The 20,707-nt window shown below is 43.5% G+C and overlaps 1 protein-coding gene and 1 long non-coding RNA gene across 3 annotated transcripts in view; one reads left to right on the top strand and one right to left on the bottom strand.

The window, feature by feature from the left end:
- The window catches only part of LOC124695061, a 20,931-nt gene extending 12,469 nt beyond the window's left edge, over window positions 1-8,462 (bottom strand). The window contains exon 1 of the long non-coding RNA XR_007000523.1: window positions 8,225-8,462. This is a non-coding gene — a long non-coding RNA (uncharacterized LOC124695061). The remainder of the gene's footprint in view (window positions 1-8,224) is intronic.
- A 3,265-nt stretch (window positions 8,463-11,727) lies between these two features.
- LOC124683816 (probable protein phosphatase 2C 57) lies at window positions 11,728-15,653 on the top strand. 2 transcript variants are annotated; one of them, XM_047218260.1, is made up of 5 exons: window positions 11,749-11,820; window positions 13,243-13,449; window positions 13,761-13,819; window positions 13,906-13,972; window positions 14,829-15,653. In XM_047218260.1, the coding sequence occupies exons 2-5, from the start codon at window positions 13,301-13,303 to the stop codon at window positions 15,400-15,402; spliced, it is 849 nt and encodes a 282-aa protein (XP_047074216.1). In that variant the 5' UTR covers window positions 11,749-11,820; window positions 13,243-13,300; the 3' UTR covers window positions 15,403-15,653. The 2 variants fall into 2 exon arrangements, with proteins under 2 accessions (XP_047074215.1, XP_047074216.1); XM_047218259.1 differs by having other exon boundaries at window positions 11,728-11,820; window positions 13,761-13,972.
- The last annotated feature ends 5,054 nt before the right edge of the window (window positions 15,654-20,707 follow it).

The raw sequence follows: 20,707 nt of genomic DNA, 5'->3' as shown, positions 1-20,707 counted from the left end.
TTGTGAAACTTGGTTAAAGCATATGTATTGCGATGATAATCCAGGTAGTCCAAGCTAATTAGGACAAGGTGCGAGCACTATTAGTACACTATGCATGAGGCTTGCAACTTATAAGATATAATTTACATGATGCATATGCTTTATTACTACCGTTGACAAAATTGTTTCATGTTTTCAAAATCAAAGCTCTAGCACAAATATAGCAATCGATGCTTTTCCTCTATGAGGACCATTCTTTTACTTTCAATGTTGAGTCAGCTCACCTATTTCTCTCCACCTCAAGAAGCAAACACTTGTGTGAACTGTGCATTGATTCCTACATACTTGCTTATTGCACTTATTATATTACTCTATGTTGACAATATCCATGAGATATACATGTTACAAGTTGAAAGCAACCGCTGAAACTTAATCTTCTTTTGTGTTGCTTCAATACCTTTACTTTGAATTATTGCTTTATGAGTTAACTCTTATGCAAGACTTATTGATGCTTGTCTTGAAGTGCTATTCATGAAAAGTCTTTGCTTTATGATTCACTTGTTTACTCATGTCATACACATTGTTTTGATCGCTGCATTCTCTACATATGCTTTACAAATAGTATGATCAAGTTTATGATGGCATGTCACTCCGTAAATTATCTTTGTTATCGTTTTACTCCGCTCGGGACGAGCAGTAACTAAGCTTGGGGATGCCGATACGTCTCCAACGTATCGATAATTTCTTGTGTTCCATGCCACATTATTGATGTTATCTACATGTTTTATGCACACTTTATGTCATATTCGTGCATTTTCTCGGAACTAACCTATTAACAAGATGCCGAAGTGCCGCTTGTCGTTTTCTCGCTGTTTTTGGTTTCGTAAATCCTAGTAAAGAAATATTCTCGAATTGGACGAAATAAAAGCCCAGAGGCCTATTTTCTCACGAAGCTTCCGTAAGACCGAAGACGAGACGAAGAGGGGCCACGGGGGGCCAAACCCTAGGGCGGCGCGGCCCCCCCCTGGCCGCGCCGCCCCGTGGTGTGGGCCCCCGTGCCGCCTCTCGACTTGCCCTTCCGCCTACTTAAAGCCTCCGTGACGAAACCCCCAGCACCGAGAGCCACGATACGGAAAACCTTACCGAGACGCCGTCGCCGCCGATCCCATCTCGGGGATCCCGGAGATCGCCTCCCGCACCCCGCCGGGAGAGGGGAATCATCTCCCTGAGGACTCTACACCGCCATGGTCGCCTCCGGAGTGATGAGTGAGTAGTCTACCCCTCGGACTATGGGTCCATAGCAAGAGCTAGATGGTTGTCTTCTCCCCATTGTGCTATCATTGTCTGGATCTTGTGAGCTGCCTATCATGATCAAGATCATCTATATGTAATTCTATATGTTGCGTTTGTTGGGATCCGATGAATAGAGAATACTTGTTATGTTGATTATCAAAGTTATGCTTATGTGTTGTTTATGATCTTGCATGCTCTCCGTTACTAGTAGATGCTCTGGCCAAGTAGATGCTTTTAACTCCAAGAGGGAGTACTTATGCTCGATAGTGGGTTCATGCCCGCATTGACACTCGGGACAAAGGATGTAAAGTTCTAAGGTTGTGTTGTGCCGTTGCCACTAGGGATAAAACATTGATGCTATGTCTAAGGATGTAGTTGTTGATTACATTACGCACCATACTTAATGCAATTGTCTCGTTGCTTTGCAACTTAATACCGGAGGGGGTTCGGATGATAACCTCGAAGGTGGACTTTTTAGGCATAGATGCAGCTTGGATGGCGGTCTATGTACTTTGTCGTAATGCCCAATTAAATCTCACTATACTCATCATGATATGTATGTGCATTGTCATGCTCTCTTTATTTGTCAATTGCCCAACCGTAATTTGTTCACCCAACATGCCGTTCGTCTTATGGGAGAGACACCTCTAGTGAACCGTGGACCCCGGTCCAATTCTCTTTACCGAAATACAATCTACCGCAATACTTGTTTTTACCGTTTTCTCTCGCAAACAATCATCTTCCACACAATACGGTTAATCCTTTGTTACAAGCAAGCTCAGTGAGATTGACAACCTCACTCGTTTCGTTGGGGCAAAGTACTTTGGTTGTGTTGTGCAGGTTCCACGTTGGCGCCGGAATCTCCGGTGTTGCGCCGCACTACATCCCGCCGCCATCAACCTTCAACGTGCTTCTGGCTCCTCCCGGTTCGATTAAACCTTGGTTTCTTTCCTGAGGGAAAACTTGCCGCCGTGCTCATCATACCTTCCTCTTGGGGTTGCCCAACGAACGTGTGAAATACACGCCATCAGCATGCAAGATAATAAACAACACATAGGTAATAGATTAATAATCAACATAACATAGTATTCTCTATCCATCGGATCCCAACAAACACAACATATAGCATTACAGATAGATGATCTTGATCATGTTAGGCAGCTCACAAGATCCGACAATGAAGCACATAAGGAGAAGACGACCATCTAGCTACCGCTATGGACCCATAGTCCAGGGGTGAACTACTCACTCATCACTCCGGAGGCAACCATGGCGGTGAAGAGTCCTCCGGAGATGATTCCCCTCTCCGGAAGGGTGCCGGAGGCGATCTCCCGAATCCCCCGAGATGGGATTGGCGGCGGTGGCGTCTCCGGAAGGTTTTCCGTATCATGGCTCTCGGCATCGGGGGTTTCGCGACGAAGGCTATAAGTAGGCGGAGGAGATAGGTCGGGGGCTCGACGGGGGCCCACACACTAGGCCGGCGCGGCCGGGGCTTGGGCCGCGCCGCCCTAGCGTGCCCGGCCACCTCGTGGCCCCACTTCGTATCATCTTCGGTCTTCTGGAAGCTTCGTGTGAAAATAGGCCCCTGGGCGTTGATTTTGTCCAATTCCGAGAATATTTCCTTACTAGGATTTCTGAAACCAAAAACAGCAGAAAACAACAACTGGCTCTTCGGGATCTCGTTAATAGGTTAGTGCCGGAAAATGCATAAATATGACATAAAGTATGCATAAAACATGTAGATATCATCAATAATGTGGCATGGAACATAAGAAATTATCGATGCGTCGGAGACGTATCAGCATCCCCAAACTTAGTTTCTGCTCGTCCCGAGCAGGTAAACGATAACAAAGATAATTTCTGGAGTGACATGCCATCATAACCTTGATCATACTATTGTAAGCATATGTAATGAATGCAGCGATCAAAACAATGATAATGCAATGAGTAAACAAATGAATCATATAGCAAAGACTTTTCATGAATAGTACTTTCAAGACAAGCATCAATAAGTCTTGCATAAGAGTTAACTCATAAAGCAATAAATTAAAGTAAAGGTATTGAAGCAACACAAATGAAGATTAAGTTTCAGCGGTTGCTTTCAACTTGTAACATGTATATCTCATGGATATTGTCAATGTAAAGTAATATAACAAGTGCAATATGCAAGTATGTAGGAATCAATGCACAGTTCACACAAGTGTTTTCTTCTTGAGATGGAGAGAAATAGGTGAACTGACTCAACATAAAAGTAAAAGAAAGGCCCTTCGCAGAGGGAAGCATTGATTGCTTTATTTGTGCTAGAGCTTTGGTTTTGAAAACATATAGAGAGCATAAAAGTAAAATTTTGAGAGGTGTTTGTTGTTGTCAACGAATGGTAGTGGGCACTCTAACACCCTTGCCAGACAAACCTTCAAAGAGCGGCTCCCATTTTATTTTTAGTTTTGTGTGGCACTCCTTCCAACCTTTCTTTCACAAACCATGGCTAACTGAATCCTCGGGTGCCTGCCAACAATCACATACCATGGAGGAGTGTCTATTTTTTTTGTTAATTAATTTGGGACTGGGAATCCCATTGCCAGCTCTTTTTGCAAAATTATTGGATAAACGGATGAAGCCACTAGTCCATTGGTGAAAGTTGCCCAACAAGATTGAAAGATAAACACCACATACTTCCTCATGAGCTATAAAACATTGACACAAATCAGAGGTGATAAATTTTGAATTGTTTAAAGGTAGCACTCAAGCAATTTACTTTGGAATGGCGGAGAAATACCATGTAGTAGGTAGGTATGGTGGACACAAATGGCATAGTAGTTGGCTCAAGGATTTGGATGCATGAGAAGTATTCCCTCTCGATACAAGGCTTAGGCTAGCAAGGCTATTTGAAACAAACACAAGGATGAACTGGTGCAGCAAAACTCACATAAAATACATATTGTAAACATTATAAGACTCTACACCGTCTTCCTTGTTGTTCAAACTCTTTACTAGAAATTATCTAGACCTTAGAGAGACCAATTATACAAACCAAATTTTAGCAAGCTCTATGTATTTCTTCATTAATAGGTGCAAAATGTATGATGCAAGAGCTTAAACATGAACACAAAAATTGCCAAGTACCAAATTATCCAAGACATTTTACCAATTACTACATGTAGCATTTCCCGTTTCCAACCATATAACAATTTAACGAAGAAGATTCAACCTTCGCCATGAATATTATGAGTAAAGCCTAAGGACATATTTGCCCATATGCAACAGCGGAGCGTGTCTCTCTCCCATACAAAGAATGCTAGGATCTATTTTATTCAAACAAAACAAAAACAAAAACAAACCGACGCTCCAAGCAAAGTACATAAGATGTGATGGAATAAAAATATTGTTTCAGGGGAGGAACCTGATAATGTTGTCGATGAAGAAGGGGATGCCTTGGGCATCCCTAAGCTTAGACTCTTGAGTCTTCTTGATATATGCAGGGGTGAACCACCGGGGCATCCCCAAGCTTAGAGCTTTCACTCTCCTTGATCATGTTGTATCATCTCCCTCTCTTGATCCTTGAAAACTTCCTCCACACCAAACTCAAAACAACTCATTAGAGGGTTAGTGCACAATCAAAATTCACATGTTCAGAGGTGACATAATCATTCTTAACACTTCTGGACATTGCACAAAGCTACTGAAAGTTAATGGAATCGAAAAATCCATCAAGCATAGCAAAACAGGCAATGCGAAATAAAAGGCAGAATCTGTCAAAACAGAATAGTTCGTAAAGACGAATTTTATTGAGGCACCAGACTTGCTCAAATGAAAATGCTCAAATTGAATGAAAGTTGCGTACATATCTGAGGATCACTCACGTAAATTGGCATAATTTTCTGAGTTACCTACTGAGAATTAGGCCCAGATTCGTGATAGCAAAGAAATCTGTTTCTGCGCAGTAATCCAAATCTAGTATGAACCTTACCATCAACGACTTTACTTGGCACAACAATGCAACAAAACTAAGATAAGGAGAGGTTGCTACAGTAGTAACAACTTCCAAGACTCAAATATAAAACAAAATTTGCTGTAGTAAAATAAACACATGGGTTATCTCCCAAGAAGTGTTTTCTTTATAGCCATTAAGATGGGCTCAGTGATTTTAATGATGCACTCCCTAGAAATAATAGTTGAAGCAAAAGAGAGCATCAAGAAGAAAATTCAAAACAAATTTAAGCCTAACCCACTTCCTATGAAAAGGAATCTTGTAAATAAACAAATTCATGAAGCATAATGCAACAAGCATAGAAAGACTAGACAAGAGCAACTTCAAGATTTTAAGCACATAGAGAGGTGTTTTAGTAACATGAAAATTTCTACAACCATATTTTCCTCTCTCATAAAGATTTTCAGTAGCATCATGAGCAAACTCAACAATATAACTATCAAATGAAACATTCTTATCATGAGCTTCATGCATAAAATAATTACTACTCCCAACATAAGCATAGTCATTCTTATTAATTGTAGTGGGAGCAAATTCAACAAAGTAGCTATCATTATTATTCTCATCAAGTGTAGGAGGCATAGTATAATCATAGTAAATTTTCTCCTCAATGCTTGGGGGACTAAAAATATCAAGCTCATCAAAACCAACTTCCCCAAGCTTAGAATTTTCCATATCATTAGCAACAATGGTGTTCAAAGCGTTCATACTAATATGTTCCATAGGTTTTTTAATTTTCGCATCAAACCATCCATGTCTTAACTCAGGAAATAGATTAAAAAGCTCCATGTTGCTTTCCATTATGCCTAACTAGTGAAATAAAAACATGCATCGAATTAAGTAAAGTAAAACAAGTAACTAATTTTTTTGTATTTTGATATGGCAAACAAGATAGTAAATAAAGTAAAGCTAGCAACTAATTTTTTTGTATTTTGTTTTAGTGCAGCAAACAAAGTAGTAAATAAAATAAAGCAAGACAAAAACAAAGTAAAGAGATTGGGATGTGGAGACTCCCCTTGCAGCGTGTCTTGATCTCCCCGGCAACGGCGCCGTGAAAATGCGCTTGATACGCGTACAACACGCGTCCGTTGGGAACCCCAAGAGGAAGGTGTGATGCATATAGCGGCAAGTTTTCCCTCGCAAGAAACCAAGGTTTATCGAACCAAGTAGGAGCCAAGAAGCACGTTGAAGGTTGATGGCGGCGAGATGTAGTGCGGCGCAACACCGGGGATTCCGGCTCCAACGTGGAACCCGCACAACACAACCAAAGTACTTTGCCCCAACGAAACAGTGAGGTTGTCAATCTCACCGGCTTGTTGTAACAAAGGATTAGATGTATAGTGTGGATGATGATTGTTTGCAGAAAACAGTAGAACAAGTGTTGCAGTAGATTGTATTCGATTAAAAGAATGGACCGGGGTCCACAGTTCACTAGAGGTGTCTCTCCCATAAGATAAATAGCATGTTGGGTGAACAAATTACAGTTGGGCAATTGACAAATAGAGAGGGCATGACCATGCACATACATGATATGATGAGTATTGTGAGATTTAATTGGGCATTACGACAAAGTACATAGACCGCTATCCAGCATGCATCTATGCCTAAAAAGTCCACCTTCGAGGTTATCATCCGAACCCCTTCCAAGCATTAAGTTGCAAACAACGGACAATTGCATTAAGTATGGTGCGTAATGTAATCAATAACTACATCCTCGGACATAGCATCAATGTTTTATCCCTAGTGGCAACAAGACATCCACAACCTTAGAACTTTCCGTCACTCGTCCCAGCATTTAATGGAGGCATCAACCCACTATCGAGCATAAATACTCCCTCTTGGAGTTAAGAGTAAAAACTTGGCCGAGCCTCTACTAATAACGGAGAGCATGCAAGATCATAAACAACACATAGGTAATAGATTGATAATCAACATAACATAGTATTCTCTATCCATCGGATCCCAACAAACACAACATATAGCATTACAGATAGATGATCTTGATCATGTTAGGCAGCTCACAAGATCCGACAATAAAGCACAATTAGGAGAAGACGACCATCTAGCTACGGCTATGGACCCATAGTCCAGGGGTGAACTACTCACTCATCACTCCGGAGGTGACCATGGCGGTGAAGAGTCCTCCGGGAGATGATTCCCCTCTCCGGCAGGGTGCCGAGGCGATCTCCTGAATCCCCCGAGATGGGATTGGCGGCGGCGGCGTCTCTGGAAGGTTTTCCGTATCGTGGCTCTCGGTACTGGGGGTTTCGCGACGAAGGCTATAAGTAGGCGGAGGAGATAGGTCAGGGGGCCTGACAGGGGGCCCACACACTAGGCCGGCGCGGCCAGGGCTTGGGCCGCGCCGCCCTAGCGTCTGGCCACCTCGTGGCCCCACTTCGTATCATCTTCGGTCTTCTGGAAGCTTCGTGTGAAAATAGGCCCCTGGGCGTTGATTTCGTCCAATTCCGAGAATATTTCCTTACTAGGATTTCTGAAACCAAAAACAGCAGAAAACAGCAACTGGCTCTTCGGCATCTCGTTAATAGGTTAGTGCCGGAAAATGCATAAATATGACATAAAGTATGCATAAAACATGTAGATATCATCAATAATGTGGCATGGAACATAAGAAATTATCGATACGTCGGAGACGTATCACTGCCTACCATCGTCTTCAACGCCGTCTACTTCGACCCGTCGTCCATGTCGTCAACAACGTTGTCATCAACAACGTTACTGCTGCGACATCATCTGCTACACCTCCACCGCCACCACCACCAGATCGGTACGTGCGACATATCTCGATCTGTTTAGTGATGGACGCTTTACCGTTTGCGCTGCTGCTACTCATGTTGATTAATGCATCTAGTATGTTCGAGTTTCACATGTTAGTAGTTGCTGTCATTATGTTTATATTCTGGAATTAATCATGGAAATTGTGCCTAATTTTCCAACATAACATACCCGTTAGTTGCAGCTCAGCCTGTACTTAGTCGAGGACACGGACACCCGCCAGAAAAGCCACCGAAGAAGTCCGCAGAACCAGCTCTACCAAGAACCTTCCTCTGGCCAGCTTCGACGACACCCGCGGACCGACAAACTTAGGTAATATCCTACACAAGTAGCCTCCAAGAAAGATGAAATTGCGGCGGCAGAACCAGACAGTCAGGCCAACCGCGTCCGCAGCGCCACACACGTCATAGCTGCCGACACCGGCCGCATCACCAAGCTAGCAGCACCAGGCGCCATCATCGACATCTCATCAGACAAAGAGGAGGGCGACGCACCCTACTGAGGATCTCCACCTCCGCAGCCCCACACAGAGCACACTTAATTTGGGTAAATAGAGGTGCCGCCGCTCTCGATCTGCAGCTGTGCGCAGCCGACCTACAAAACGAATTGCTAGCAGCCAGGTGTGATCCCCTTTTGTCTACAAGCAAGGTGTCTGAATGTCTAACAGTCCCTTACCGGAGCATCCCATGTAAATATTAGTGACATGTAATATAATGCAGTCTGCTGTGCGAGGCCCAGACCCTCTAACACAACCGCTAACAGGGCATACGCGGTTAATCTTCTGTCCACCGACTGCCGTTAATTCAGACTTAGTAAGATTTCTACAGACAAGAGGACACCGGCGCGGCGTGCGCCGTGCCAATGCCTCCTAGTACTAACCAAGACTTCAACCACCTCAACTACATGCATAGCATCTTTTCCAACATTGATTATACAACACACTGTTCACTTCAACAACGTCTCTCAAACGCTAAATTCGGTGCGCTTTAGGGGACGCTTTGGAGGACGCGTCTGGAGATAGCCAACTGTTGGCTATAAGCTAAGTGATATGTCATCTATAGTCAATCTAGAGCTACATGTACAATAGTGAGCTATATAATTGTACTATTTTATCAATGCATGGTCCACCATTCACTCTCACAAAGTGTTTAGGAACACGTGCTAGAGCTGACTCTTACATAAGAACTCACTCATCTTCTCTCTCCTTCTATCTCTCTTCCACCTAGGCAAAATATATTATTCTAATCCTTGTAGCCTGCTGACTAGGATTTATTGTACTTGCTCTTATAGTGAAAGTATCATAAATGAAGAAAGAGTAACATAAATGAAAATAAATGAAGAAAGATACTGAGGTGGTAAATCACTTGTCTTTCTGGTCTTTCAGATTCTCATCGATTAACAATAGTAAATGCTTTCTAATATAAAATAGAAGCACTAGAGAGCTCAAGTTCACTTCATTCATCACAAGATGCAAATGACAATCAAAATGGAGCTAATGAGGAAGAAATCACTTCCACTGTCATAGTTCAATACCAACCAACACATCAAGCAATAACCAGATAGATAGAATGAATGTTACATTACATCATACTTCCCAAAACAAAATGAGTCTACAACCAATATATAATTTTGCATGATACCACACATATGTTATTACCCACTAAAAAATATTAACGTGTTTTACTACTCTATGTTACTTCCAACTATAAACTTTGCATAGACACTAAACCGAATGGCAGCCAACTCATGACTTCAACCACATCTAGCATCTTTTCCAACATCGTTAGAGCATCTCCAGCCGCGTCCCCCAAAGCGCCCTAAAGGAATTTGAGGTGCGCCGGACAAAAAAATGTTTCTACCTGCGTGCCCCAAAGCCTCTTTTTATCCGGTGCGGCCCGATACGGTGTCCGGCGCCCCGAGCCCGTCCCCGCTACATAGGGGACGCTCGGGGCACGCCGGACACAACGAAAAGCGAGGCGAGGAGTGGCGGGACCGACGCGTCAGCGGCACATTGAATTTTAACCTAACCGTCGTCTACCTCGCGACGTAATTTATTGGCGCGCAGAGACAGTGCAGTTCCCGTAGAGGCGCAGCGCAGAGTCTCATCACGCCTAGCTCTGCGTGCCATTGTTAATGAGCGCCACCGCTCCCTCGCCTCCCTCCGGCCTATAAAAAGGGTCGCTCTCTCATCGTCACTCACACACAAACCCTAGCGCCTCTCTCCCCAACCCTATCCGCCACCATCTCAAGAGTCGACGCCATGTCTGGTAGAGGTGGAGGTCGAGGTCGCCGCCGTGGTCGTGCTCGTGGCTGCGGTAGAGCAGCACGCTCGCCGTCGCCTGCGACGCCGTCGTCTTCATCATCGGACATGCATGAGGAGGAGCGGAAGTGCTATCCGAGTTCTTCGTCGTCCTCAAGGACGACCCACTCGGTATCCAGAGGCTGCCGGACAAGTTCGCCGACTTCGTCGTCGGCAACGAGCCGTCCTCGCTGCATCTGCAGGAGGCTGCATGTGGATTGTGGACGTGATCTTAGACACGCGCGACAAGATGTACCTCCACATCGGTTGGGAGAAGTTCTTGCGCTACCACCACCTCGAAGACGGCTTCGTGCTCAAGTTCTCCTACCTTGGCGAGGCCGACATGAGCGTCAAGGTGTTCGACGAGACGCGCTGCTGTCAGCACTACCACAGCGACAACGACGAGGAGGATGACGACTGAGTGTTGTTTATTCACAGCGAAAATAGGCACAGAGGTTTCTGGTTGTTCTTCCTCGAAAGAACCAACAGGGGTGCCGTCAACAGCTGAATTTTCCAGTTTGGGTGACTGAGAGTGCCCGAGAGTGTTCTTTCTTGGCAGCAAACACACGAAATCTGCGATGCCAACACTAGTTAGGTTTCTTTATTTTGTAATATTTTAAGTTTGTGTCAACCATGGTTTAAACTATGTATTAGTTTTGTGGAAACTATGTCCAAAATATATCTTAGTTTATGTAAACCATGTTCCAAATTATGTATTAGTTTGTGGAATGTTTTATTCTCTCTATTGAAATAAAAATGTAAAAACGAGCATTTTAATGTTATAAAAAGTTTGAGGGCAGCATTTGGGAACGCGGCTGGGAAGCGACGTCTTCTAAACACGACATGAATAAAACACATCCCCAAACACACTTAATCCAACGTTGTTTGGAAAATGTTTCGGGGTACGTGGCTGGATATGGTCTTATACAGCACATACACTTCAACACTAGTTTGTTGTCACTTTTTTGATCGATCTCCTAGGTCCGAGTTCCAACTCGCAAATCACCCTGTACTCGACACGTGTCCTACCCAACCAGTGGTACACGTTGGCAACCACGTGTCCACATCTTACCACGCCTGTATCACCGGCCCACCTAAACCGCGAGCGCCCCCATGCCGGCGCACATGGTTTCTTTACAAAATTATTAATTAATCACGGTTCTAGTTTAAGCACCGCTTAGATTTACCGTACTGCCCCTCCCCTGCTCTTCCACTGACGCATTTCCTCTCAAAAGGCGGCTACTGTTCACACTCCACAGTAACTCCGTACTACTGCTAGCGGCAGCGGCGCCGCTCCAATCCCAAACCCTAACCCTAGCCCTCTCCGGCGACTCGAACCTGCGCCACGAGGCTCCCTGCGGCGGCGGCGGCGGAGATGGAGGAGCTTAGGCTTGGCGGCGGCGGCGGCGGAAAGCCGCCGATCCCGTCGCCGGCGAGGAAGCCGGTGCTCTCACGGCACGCCTCCTTTGTAAGTAAATCTCGCATCTCGGCGCGCTTAGCTTGGCTGCTCGCGTGATCTGGGCGAAAGGTGTGAGATTTATGTGGCGCCAGGCCCGATCCGTGCTTAATCTTGTGTAATCGTGTGCGAATCTTTCGCTGCGTGGTGAGCTGTTTTCGCTGAGGAGCTAGGGTTTTCACCGGTATGGTTTGAAGGTACTCAAGGTAGGCGGTGCAGAGAGAGGGGAAGGAATCTTTCGTCCTGAATCTTGTTAGTGGTACGCTTGTTGTCCTAGAGTAGTAGAGTACGAGCAACCTGGGACTGAGGTGATTGGATCCGTGCGGTTTATGTGGATGTATGTTATTGGGAGACTGGAAAGCCATCTCCTAGGTGGCCAGTTGAACAGACTGTCTTGTGTTCTATGAAATGATTAATTGTGTCAACTGAATGTATTACTCAAGAGTTTCAGAATGTTCTTGTGAACTAGATTTGTGCTGAATGCTGCCGTGGTATTTTCCTGGCATGTAGTCTTTAGGCTTGTAAATTGTGAGCATAATATATTATTTGTCTTGAAGGACGTATGAATTGTTGTCTGAAGATTTCATGTTGAGAAACGGCTGGGTAGGGATTCTGTGGGGGATCAGACTGGTAATCTGGTACATATGTGTCATGAAAAATCCCCAACTCCTTTCGGCCTTTTTTTACTTGCCATGCCCTGTCCTTGCCTCATGCTCTCAGAACTATATTCAAACCTAGTACGAGAAAAGGGACTCGTGCATCTGATTTGTTGAAATACTAGTTGGCCCTTCACCAAACGACAGTTCGTAGCAATCTTAACCCCTAAGCTACAGTCGCCTTTTAAGGAAATTTGCAAAAATAGTCGTTTGACTTTATCTTATCCCCTCCTGCATTTTTTTGTTTTGTTTTCATCTTATTGCTCTGCTGAGGTTTGGTTTGGATCATTGACCCTAGTTCTATCATATTGATCATTGTTTTCTTGAATCTAGGTAGAACCAAAATAAACTTGTACAGTTCATGTTTGGCTTTCCCTTCTCATTGCAGTACAAAAGGAAATATTTTTAGTAATCTTAAATGTGTTATTTGCTGATGCCGCACATTACTGTTTGGGATTTCTATAAGGAAACTACACTGTTTGAGCAAAGGAGTGAAATAATTATCATGTGAAATTGATTTCACATGGGACCATGGGAGGGGAGAGGAATAGTACTTCCACAACAGCTATGATTATTTTAATGATGTAGCCTAAAGGGGTTCCTATTTTTGCCTATGTGGTATCAAGCTTATTAGTATATGCATGGTATGGTATAGACACTTAGGTAGCTTCAATGGTTGCACCATATCATAATGAAATAGCATGCAATATAAATCCTCTAACTTTATACTTTTTTTGTTATTGCTCAGTAATTGCCATACATGGCTTTGATTTCGCAGGCGAGGGGTCCTTTGAACAATACAAAGTCTGAAACTGAGAGAATCTTTGAAAGGGTGGATGGTGAATTTATCCCAGTTGTACGGTCTGGAGGCTGGGCTGATATTGGGTCAAGGAGCACAATGGAGGATGCCTACATCTGTTGTGACAACTTCTTGCAAGATTTTGGACCCGAAAGCTGTGAAGAAGGGCCCAGCTCATTTTATGGGGTATGCTTCCATTCTATTTATTAGCATCCAATTTTCTGTCACTTTTTTTGGAAACAGATTAGCCGCAGCCCCCTGGACTCATACATTAAACCCACAATGTGCTTAAAAAGACCTAAAACAGGAATAGTTTAACATTTTAAAACAAACTGATCACACAGGTACAAAGACGGCAGTATGCTTCAAATTTCTGTCTTGACGTTTGCAATAATTGTAGCTAAACCTGTGTATCAACTCCCTACTGGGAAAGTACTTTTGTACATCTGACAGGCATTTCCTGTGTATGTCCTGTTCACAAAATTTTAATGTTTTAGGTTTTTGATGGACATGGTGGAAAACACGCTGCGGACTTTGTGTGCAGCAATTTGCCAAGGTTCATCGTTGAGGGTGATGGTTTTCCGGGGGAGATAGAGAAAGCTGTCTCCTCAGCATTCTTACAGACTGATGCTGCTTTTGCAGATGCTTGCTCTGTGAATTCTTCTCTTGCATCCGGCACGACTGCACTTGCTGCACTCATCATTGGAAGGTATTGAAGGAACTTGTGCTGATTTGTTCTGTAGCAATACTGTTTAGCTAGCTATTATATTTGATTTTGAGTAACTACTTACTCCTCCTGCTTGACCTTATGGCTCCTGTTTTGTTACGGTGTAAATCAATTCCTCTATGTGTGCATTTTACTCCCTCCGTTCACAGATGTAACTCACATGTTTGAATAAGGATTAATAACTATGTGGATTGTCTGATGCAAAATTGATACCATTAGAAAATGTTCACGACGTGAATCTAGTGATATCAATTTTTTTATAACATAATAGGCATAGCATTGGACAAAATTTTGGTCAAAGATAAATTTTGGATGGCGTGTGCGCCATATGTTTTTTTTGGACAGAGGGGAGTATGTTTCATTTCCCGCATATAGCATGTTTTTTTTTTCCTTTGGTAAAGGTAACGAGTCATGAATTTCATGTCTGTTGAAGTTTTATACGTATGCTTTACTCCTCCAGTGAGTAATATGTATATGTGGACAGGATTTTCTTTGTGAGCTTGTAAGCATTAATTCCCGCTGATATCAGTTTCTCTCCTTTGGAAATTGGAGTTTTCCTGTTCACTGCTATGCACTTGAAGCGCGTTAGCAGGTTTTTTAACATGTGCTTTGTTCCTTGAGTGTGTAATATGTATATATGTTTTCTGGACAAATCACTACATCCTTCTATTTCCACTCCTTTGTTTACCATGGTTACTACTTAATACCAGCAAGGTTTTCGCTTCTCTTTATCTGAACTGTCTATTTCTCCATGTATCAATAGTTTGATAGGTATTTTCTCTGAAAAATCTGTGCATAAGATAACTTTTCTTTTGAAAAAATTCTGCGTTGTTGACAGGTCACTTCTGGTGGCAAATGCTGGTGATTGTAGAGCAGTGTTATGTTGCCGTGGAAAGGCAATTGAGATGTCCAGGGACCACAAGCCATCTTGCGATAGAGAGAAGATGCGCATTGAAGCCTCGGGTGGTTATGTTGACGATGGATACCTGAATGGGTTGCTCAATGTTGCTAGAGCAATTGGGGACTGGCACATGGAAGGACTGAAAGCTTGTGATGGTCTTGGGCCTCTTAGTGCGGAGCCTGAGGTGATGATGAGGAATCTTACTGAGGATGATGAATTCATGATCATCGGTTGTGACGGTATCTGGGATGTATTCCGCAGCCAAAATGCGGTAGATTTTGCGCGACGGAGGCTCCAAGAGCACAACGACCCTGCTGCTTGCTGTAAAGACTTAGTTGACGAGGCCATCAAGCGGAAGAGCGGCGATAACCTTTCTGTAGTTGTTGTCTGCTTCAACTCTAGGGCGCCTCCTGCCCTTACAGTTCCCAGGCCTCGGGTTCAGAGAAGTATATCTGCAGAAGGCTTGAAGGAGCTGCAGGGCTTCCTTGATAGCCTGGCAGAGGCAAACTGACTGTACTGACAGATGTGTGGGTTTATAAGCCCCGCGACACTGTAACAGTCCCATTTTTCCGTAGCCTAGCTTGGAAGTTAGGTTTAGTATGTCCTATCTCATAACTTGAGATAGTTGTTGTTGAGTAATACAACATTGTAAAATATTCGGCGGCTAATTTTATCTGTACTTGGAAGTATTACTTGCTAGTTTCAGGCCTTGCTCTAGATTCCTCAAATCTGGAATGATAAATTGATAATAGAGATTCCGTAGATTGCAGTGGATTGTTCAGTGTGATCATTCTTATGATATTTTTGTTTGTGAAGTTTTTGCAGTGTATTACGTAGATTGTGCAGTGGAACCATTCATGCTACCAGGTCAGGAAAACTGTATTTTATGTAGAGGGTCTTATGTATGCACTTTCTGCGGAGGATATATTGATCTGTAGCTTTGATGGTTGAGCAGCTGCTTGGTTTTTGCCGTCAGGTCGTGATCCATGAACAAAAATGTTCATTGTTTAAATGCCCTATTTTTGTCGTCATTCTGTGATCCATGAACCAAAATGTTCTCAGAGGTCTGGGCCAATCAAATCATTTCCAACCTCGTACTACTGCAACTGTCAAAATAACAGTCGATAGTTTTCACTGTGAAAAGAGAACCATGGATTTGTTTCAGCGTGAATCATCTGCCAGAGACCATGACAAAGAACGAAAGCTGGAAGGACCAATCATTCACGTGTCATGTGATGGAAATTCCCAACGTTGATGTGTTCCACTGCTCCCTATTATGAACTTTGTGGGCGTGGAGGATCATCAGGTCATGCGAGTGAGTTACCACCAACTAATCTTGTCAATCTCGCTTTCTTTAGCTTGTCAATGTCCCTTTAGCATTAGATCTCGGAAGAAAAAAAAAACCTCACCTTTAGCATGCAAATCTTGCAGCTTTCTGTCGGCCCATAACCGTCGAGAGCCAGCCCATGGTACACCGAAAAACAAGATATTCCATGCAGCCCGTCCTCAGTGCCTGGGCTCTACTACGGTTTGAAACGCGCTCTACAATTTTGAGCTCTACCCTAAACCGTAAAAAAATGTTTTATTCTCTTACTTTTACAATCAATACCATATATATATTCATAGTAATAAATAGTAAATGTTAGAGATACATAAGTTGTCTCTAACGATTACAAATTAAAGTCTAAAAGATACTAGCAAATCTTCGAGATCTTCAAACTCTTTCTTCTTTCATGATCTAATCTTGTACTTTCCACCGCGTAGGTTTTGTTTCCGCTTGGCTCTGCTGAGACGAAGTTATTGGTGGTTGAGGAAGAACATCTCTACATTTATTTCTCTCCTCGTGGAAGTCCATGCCAGTCACTGCAGCTTGTTGTGTCGGTCGTCTCTGAGGGTGAGCGCATAGACGAGATCTTGGCTCCGGTATTGCAGATCATGCAAGAGCTACATGAGTTGTGTGGGGATTCATCTCTGGTGCCTGAGCTCCTGGAGTTGTGTGATGATGTGGTTATGTGTCGTTTCGTCGAGGAAGTGAGGCTCGACTTGCACGAAATCTCGGTTGTGGATTCTCCGCCGGGTCAGGCATTAGGCTTTGAGAAGATTGGTGTTCTTGACGTTGCAGTCTCTCCCTGGCCCGAGTACTACAAGTGTTTGCTTCCTATTGCTGATGGAGTTTTAAGTCAGGACCGTTGGCAACTGTGCCCGGAGCTATCATCGCCAGAGAGGTTTGCGTTTTTTTCGCCACCTTGGCTGCTGCCTTCCTTGGATCCACAGTTGATTGACGGGTACCCTCCAATGCCATGGAATGTCCTTGTCGGTGCGGTGTTGGAGTGTTCATTTGTGTCGTCTTGTGGTCATTTGTGTTGGCTTGAGTGGGTGCACCCTGTTATTTGGGTCTATGTTAGGCTTGGCTGTTTGTGTGGGTGTGCAATTTTTGTGGGCTTGCCCTATTGTTGTAGGGTTTCGCACGTTTTTTTCTTAATAAATGGATGAGACAAAACTTTTGCCTCTATTTAAAAAAAATCTTGTACCTTCCTGTGACATCCTGGCCCAGGGCTCAATAGGATACTCATACCAATAAGTTGCAACTTATTTTCCGGAAGCTCATTCCCAAAGAACTCCGAGGTTAAGTGTGCTTGGCCTGGAGCAATTTGAGGATGAGTGACCGGTCGGGAAGTCCTTCCCAGGTGCGCACAAGTGAGGACAAAGTGCGCAGGAAAGACATGTGTTGATATGTGCGGATAGTCTACAGATCCTAGGGAACCTGCCATGGGTGATATGCCCGACGGACGGGGGGTGGGGGTCGGGGGGGGGGGGTGGTCGGGGTGTTACACTTCCTGCTGTCAGTCAAAGATTCTTCCTATATTTTAATTAGAGGTTGTGCTAATTGTCAGTCGACTCTGAAATACCATGGATTGTTAGATTGCTTTGTGTTAGTCATAGGTTACAACTGAGATTTGATGATTTTCAGTCGACCGAGAGTTAGCCACACCCTAACCCGAAAACTCGGTAGAATTACACAAGCCGTAAGATTTGAACCTCCAGTGATCTTTTTTTAAGACGTATCAGTTTCATAGAAGAAAAACCAAGAGGCCGAGTTACAACATGACCGACACCGCGCATCCGCACTATCCCATGGACAGCCTAGGGCTAAAAAATTTGACTATATACTCTTGCAACCTCCACCCTTTCACTAACACTAGTCTTAAACAACTTGAACACCCTCCACAGCTCCGCCTCAACAGAGATCTTGCTGAGAACCACCGCTAGAAGGAGCAGCTCCCTCGAAAACTATATCATTACGGTGCAGCCACATACACCAAGAAACCAGGGCAATGTCAGTCCAGCAGTCACGGATCACGTCTCTACCGCCACGCCACCCCTGTAACCAATCCACTAGACGAGAGTCCGCGTTCGTCACAGTTTCTGAATCATAATTCGAGAACATGATAACATGAGGCACAGTTTCTCCACTCACTCATGACTCATTTGATTCTAGACCAGAAACGAGGCGTGACCACACCACAATCTCTTGAGTAAACACCAAGTTTGCGCAACCTCTTCCCACCACGAGCTCGATCCCATGGACCCCCAGCCTCGCCGCTAAACGGCAGACCACCCGACAGCACAAGAACTCACACCCCACCAGCCAACAACCATGGATAGCGTCACGTCGCCGGCCGTTAACCGCGCGCACCTGCCATTGCCAAGCCATGCACGCACGTACGACCGGTTGATTGTTCCTGCATCGGATGCCACTCCACATCACGGCCTGAATCAATCCACTCGACCAGCGGAGCCTATCGATGTATCATTGCCTCCCGGACTTTCAGTCGATCTGTCCAACAGTCCAAGCGAGAAGTCGTCTGCGTTTTTGACAGCGGCGCTGCACGAATCATTGCAGCAGCGGAGGGAGCAGATCGAGCACTGATGATGAAAGGGAGGTGGTCGATGGCAGCGGCGAAAATGACTGGACTCGGCAGGCAACTCAGCCGTGCTCCCCGTTGAGCGAGAGCCGTAGTGCTGGGATGAAGCCCAATCTTGGATGCCACCTTTTTTCTTTTACAAAAACCATAACGAGATATAAGCGAGTAAAATTATGGTTGCATCTTGGGTAGGAATATGATGAGCATCATCTAGCAGAGGCAGTGGCAGTGGCAAAGGACGAGAAGAATCCGAGTTAGGACGAGCTCTAAAATAAATGATGAGAAGACAAAAATTTCCGAACACATTATTGATATACAGGACTGTAACACAATCACTGAGTACAATATAAATGTAATGTATTTGAACATAAATAAAACAATAGTTTAAAATAGCCGGCTATTGAAAATAGCGGCAACATTTCTGGCAGCTATGAAAGGCTATAGCTGAGCTATAGCGTCTAAATCATCCAGTTAGCGGTTTTGCTAATTCATGGGGAGAAAATCAAAATTCATATATATCTCTATCAACAATTCACAAATTTTATAATTTATTGGCATTTGGGATAACATATTAACACGATTACATAAAAAGCTATGAATAAGACACAGTTCGGTCCACATATTACAACATTATAAGTTGCAACAATTTCAAGTTTTATTTTTTTATTTTTTCCACTATATTTACAACATTATAACCTTAGCGGCTATTTACATGTTTTTGGGGCTAATAGCGGGTTTTTGAGGCTAATAGCGGATTATTCCGTTTTAGCGTTTGAAGGGCATAGCTATAGCTGGCCGGTCCCTATAGACGGCTATTTTAAACTTTGAATAAAACCCAAAAAATATCGAAATGATTTTTAAAATGACATGTAGAAGTCCTAGGAAAAGCTCTATCTTTTATTGAATAATTTCAATAATTGTACCAATCAAGACTTCTCGATATACCTCGCTTGATGTAGCATATCATCAAGTCATTGTGGGCATCTTGTTTCCCAACTCGGTTTTGGTGATCTTTATCGCATAGAAAGCGATTTCAATTGTTGTCTGCACAACCAGTAAAAGCAATGCCAGCTCAATGCAACTCGCAGTAAACATAATGTGCCTTTCACATACCCAGAAGATCTCTAAAGTCTTCAATGATCTGCGTATGAATAATTCATAGCTCATGGTTATCTCATAAATATGCTCATGATCATACTGAAAGCCATGATAAAGAATAGAATCGAGTAAGCTTAGGCAACCGACAAGTCACCTTTGTGTAACTTTCCATTATGCTAGGAGCCTCTTTTCCTTCTGCCCAGCTCCCCCAAAACAATGCTTGATTTGCATGTGCTAAGCATATAGATAGCGTTCCTTCTGAGCCAGGATCAAATTCAGATTTTGATTATGATTGGGCCGAATAGTGGTAGAATCCCTCTGTAAGATGAGCAACCGTATTCACACTAAACGTAGAAAATGGTTTCTCCGACCAAGCGAAGAGAAGTTTGGAAGTAACTCCAAAAATACCTCTTTAAAGCAATGGTCAAAACCGATGGTAATAGAGCGCATAGGAACATAGAATGTCCACACTGCAAAAATAATCAATAGCAAACTGGTGTCTTCCCCTTTTTTATTAATTTTCCCCAAAAATATTTACTCTCTCTGATTCATATTACTTGTCCTAATATGGATATATCTATATTTTATTTGTAGATACATCCATCTTATCAACAAATAATATGGACTGGAGGGAGTATCATTTCATCCATACCTCGGATTGTGATGTCATCTACGCAGATTAGCATCTTCCAACATGCGCTCTCAACCATCATTTCTCCAATTGAGAAAATATCTCCTCACATCCTTAACCGGAGACATTGACTAAACTAATATAATTGTAATTTTAGATTA

This window comes from Lolium rigidum, chromosome 1 (genome assembly GCF_022539505.1).
Source record: "Lolium rigidum isolate FL_2022 chromosome 1, APGP_CSIRO_Lrig_0.1, whole genome shotgun sequence".
NCBI classification, from domain to species: domain Eukaryota; kingdom Viridiplantae; phylum Streptophyta; class Magnoliopsida; order Poales; family Poaceae; genus Lolium; species Lolium rigidum.
The sequence above is the reverse complement of the archived record's forward strand: the minus strand, read 5'-3'. Positions and strand labels throughout refer to the sequence as shown.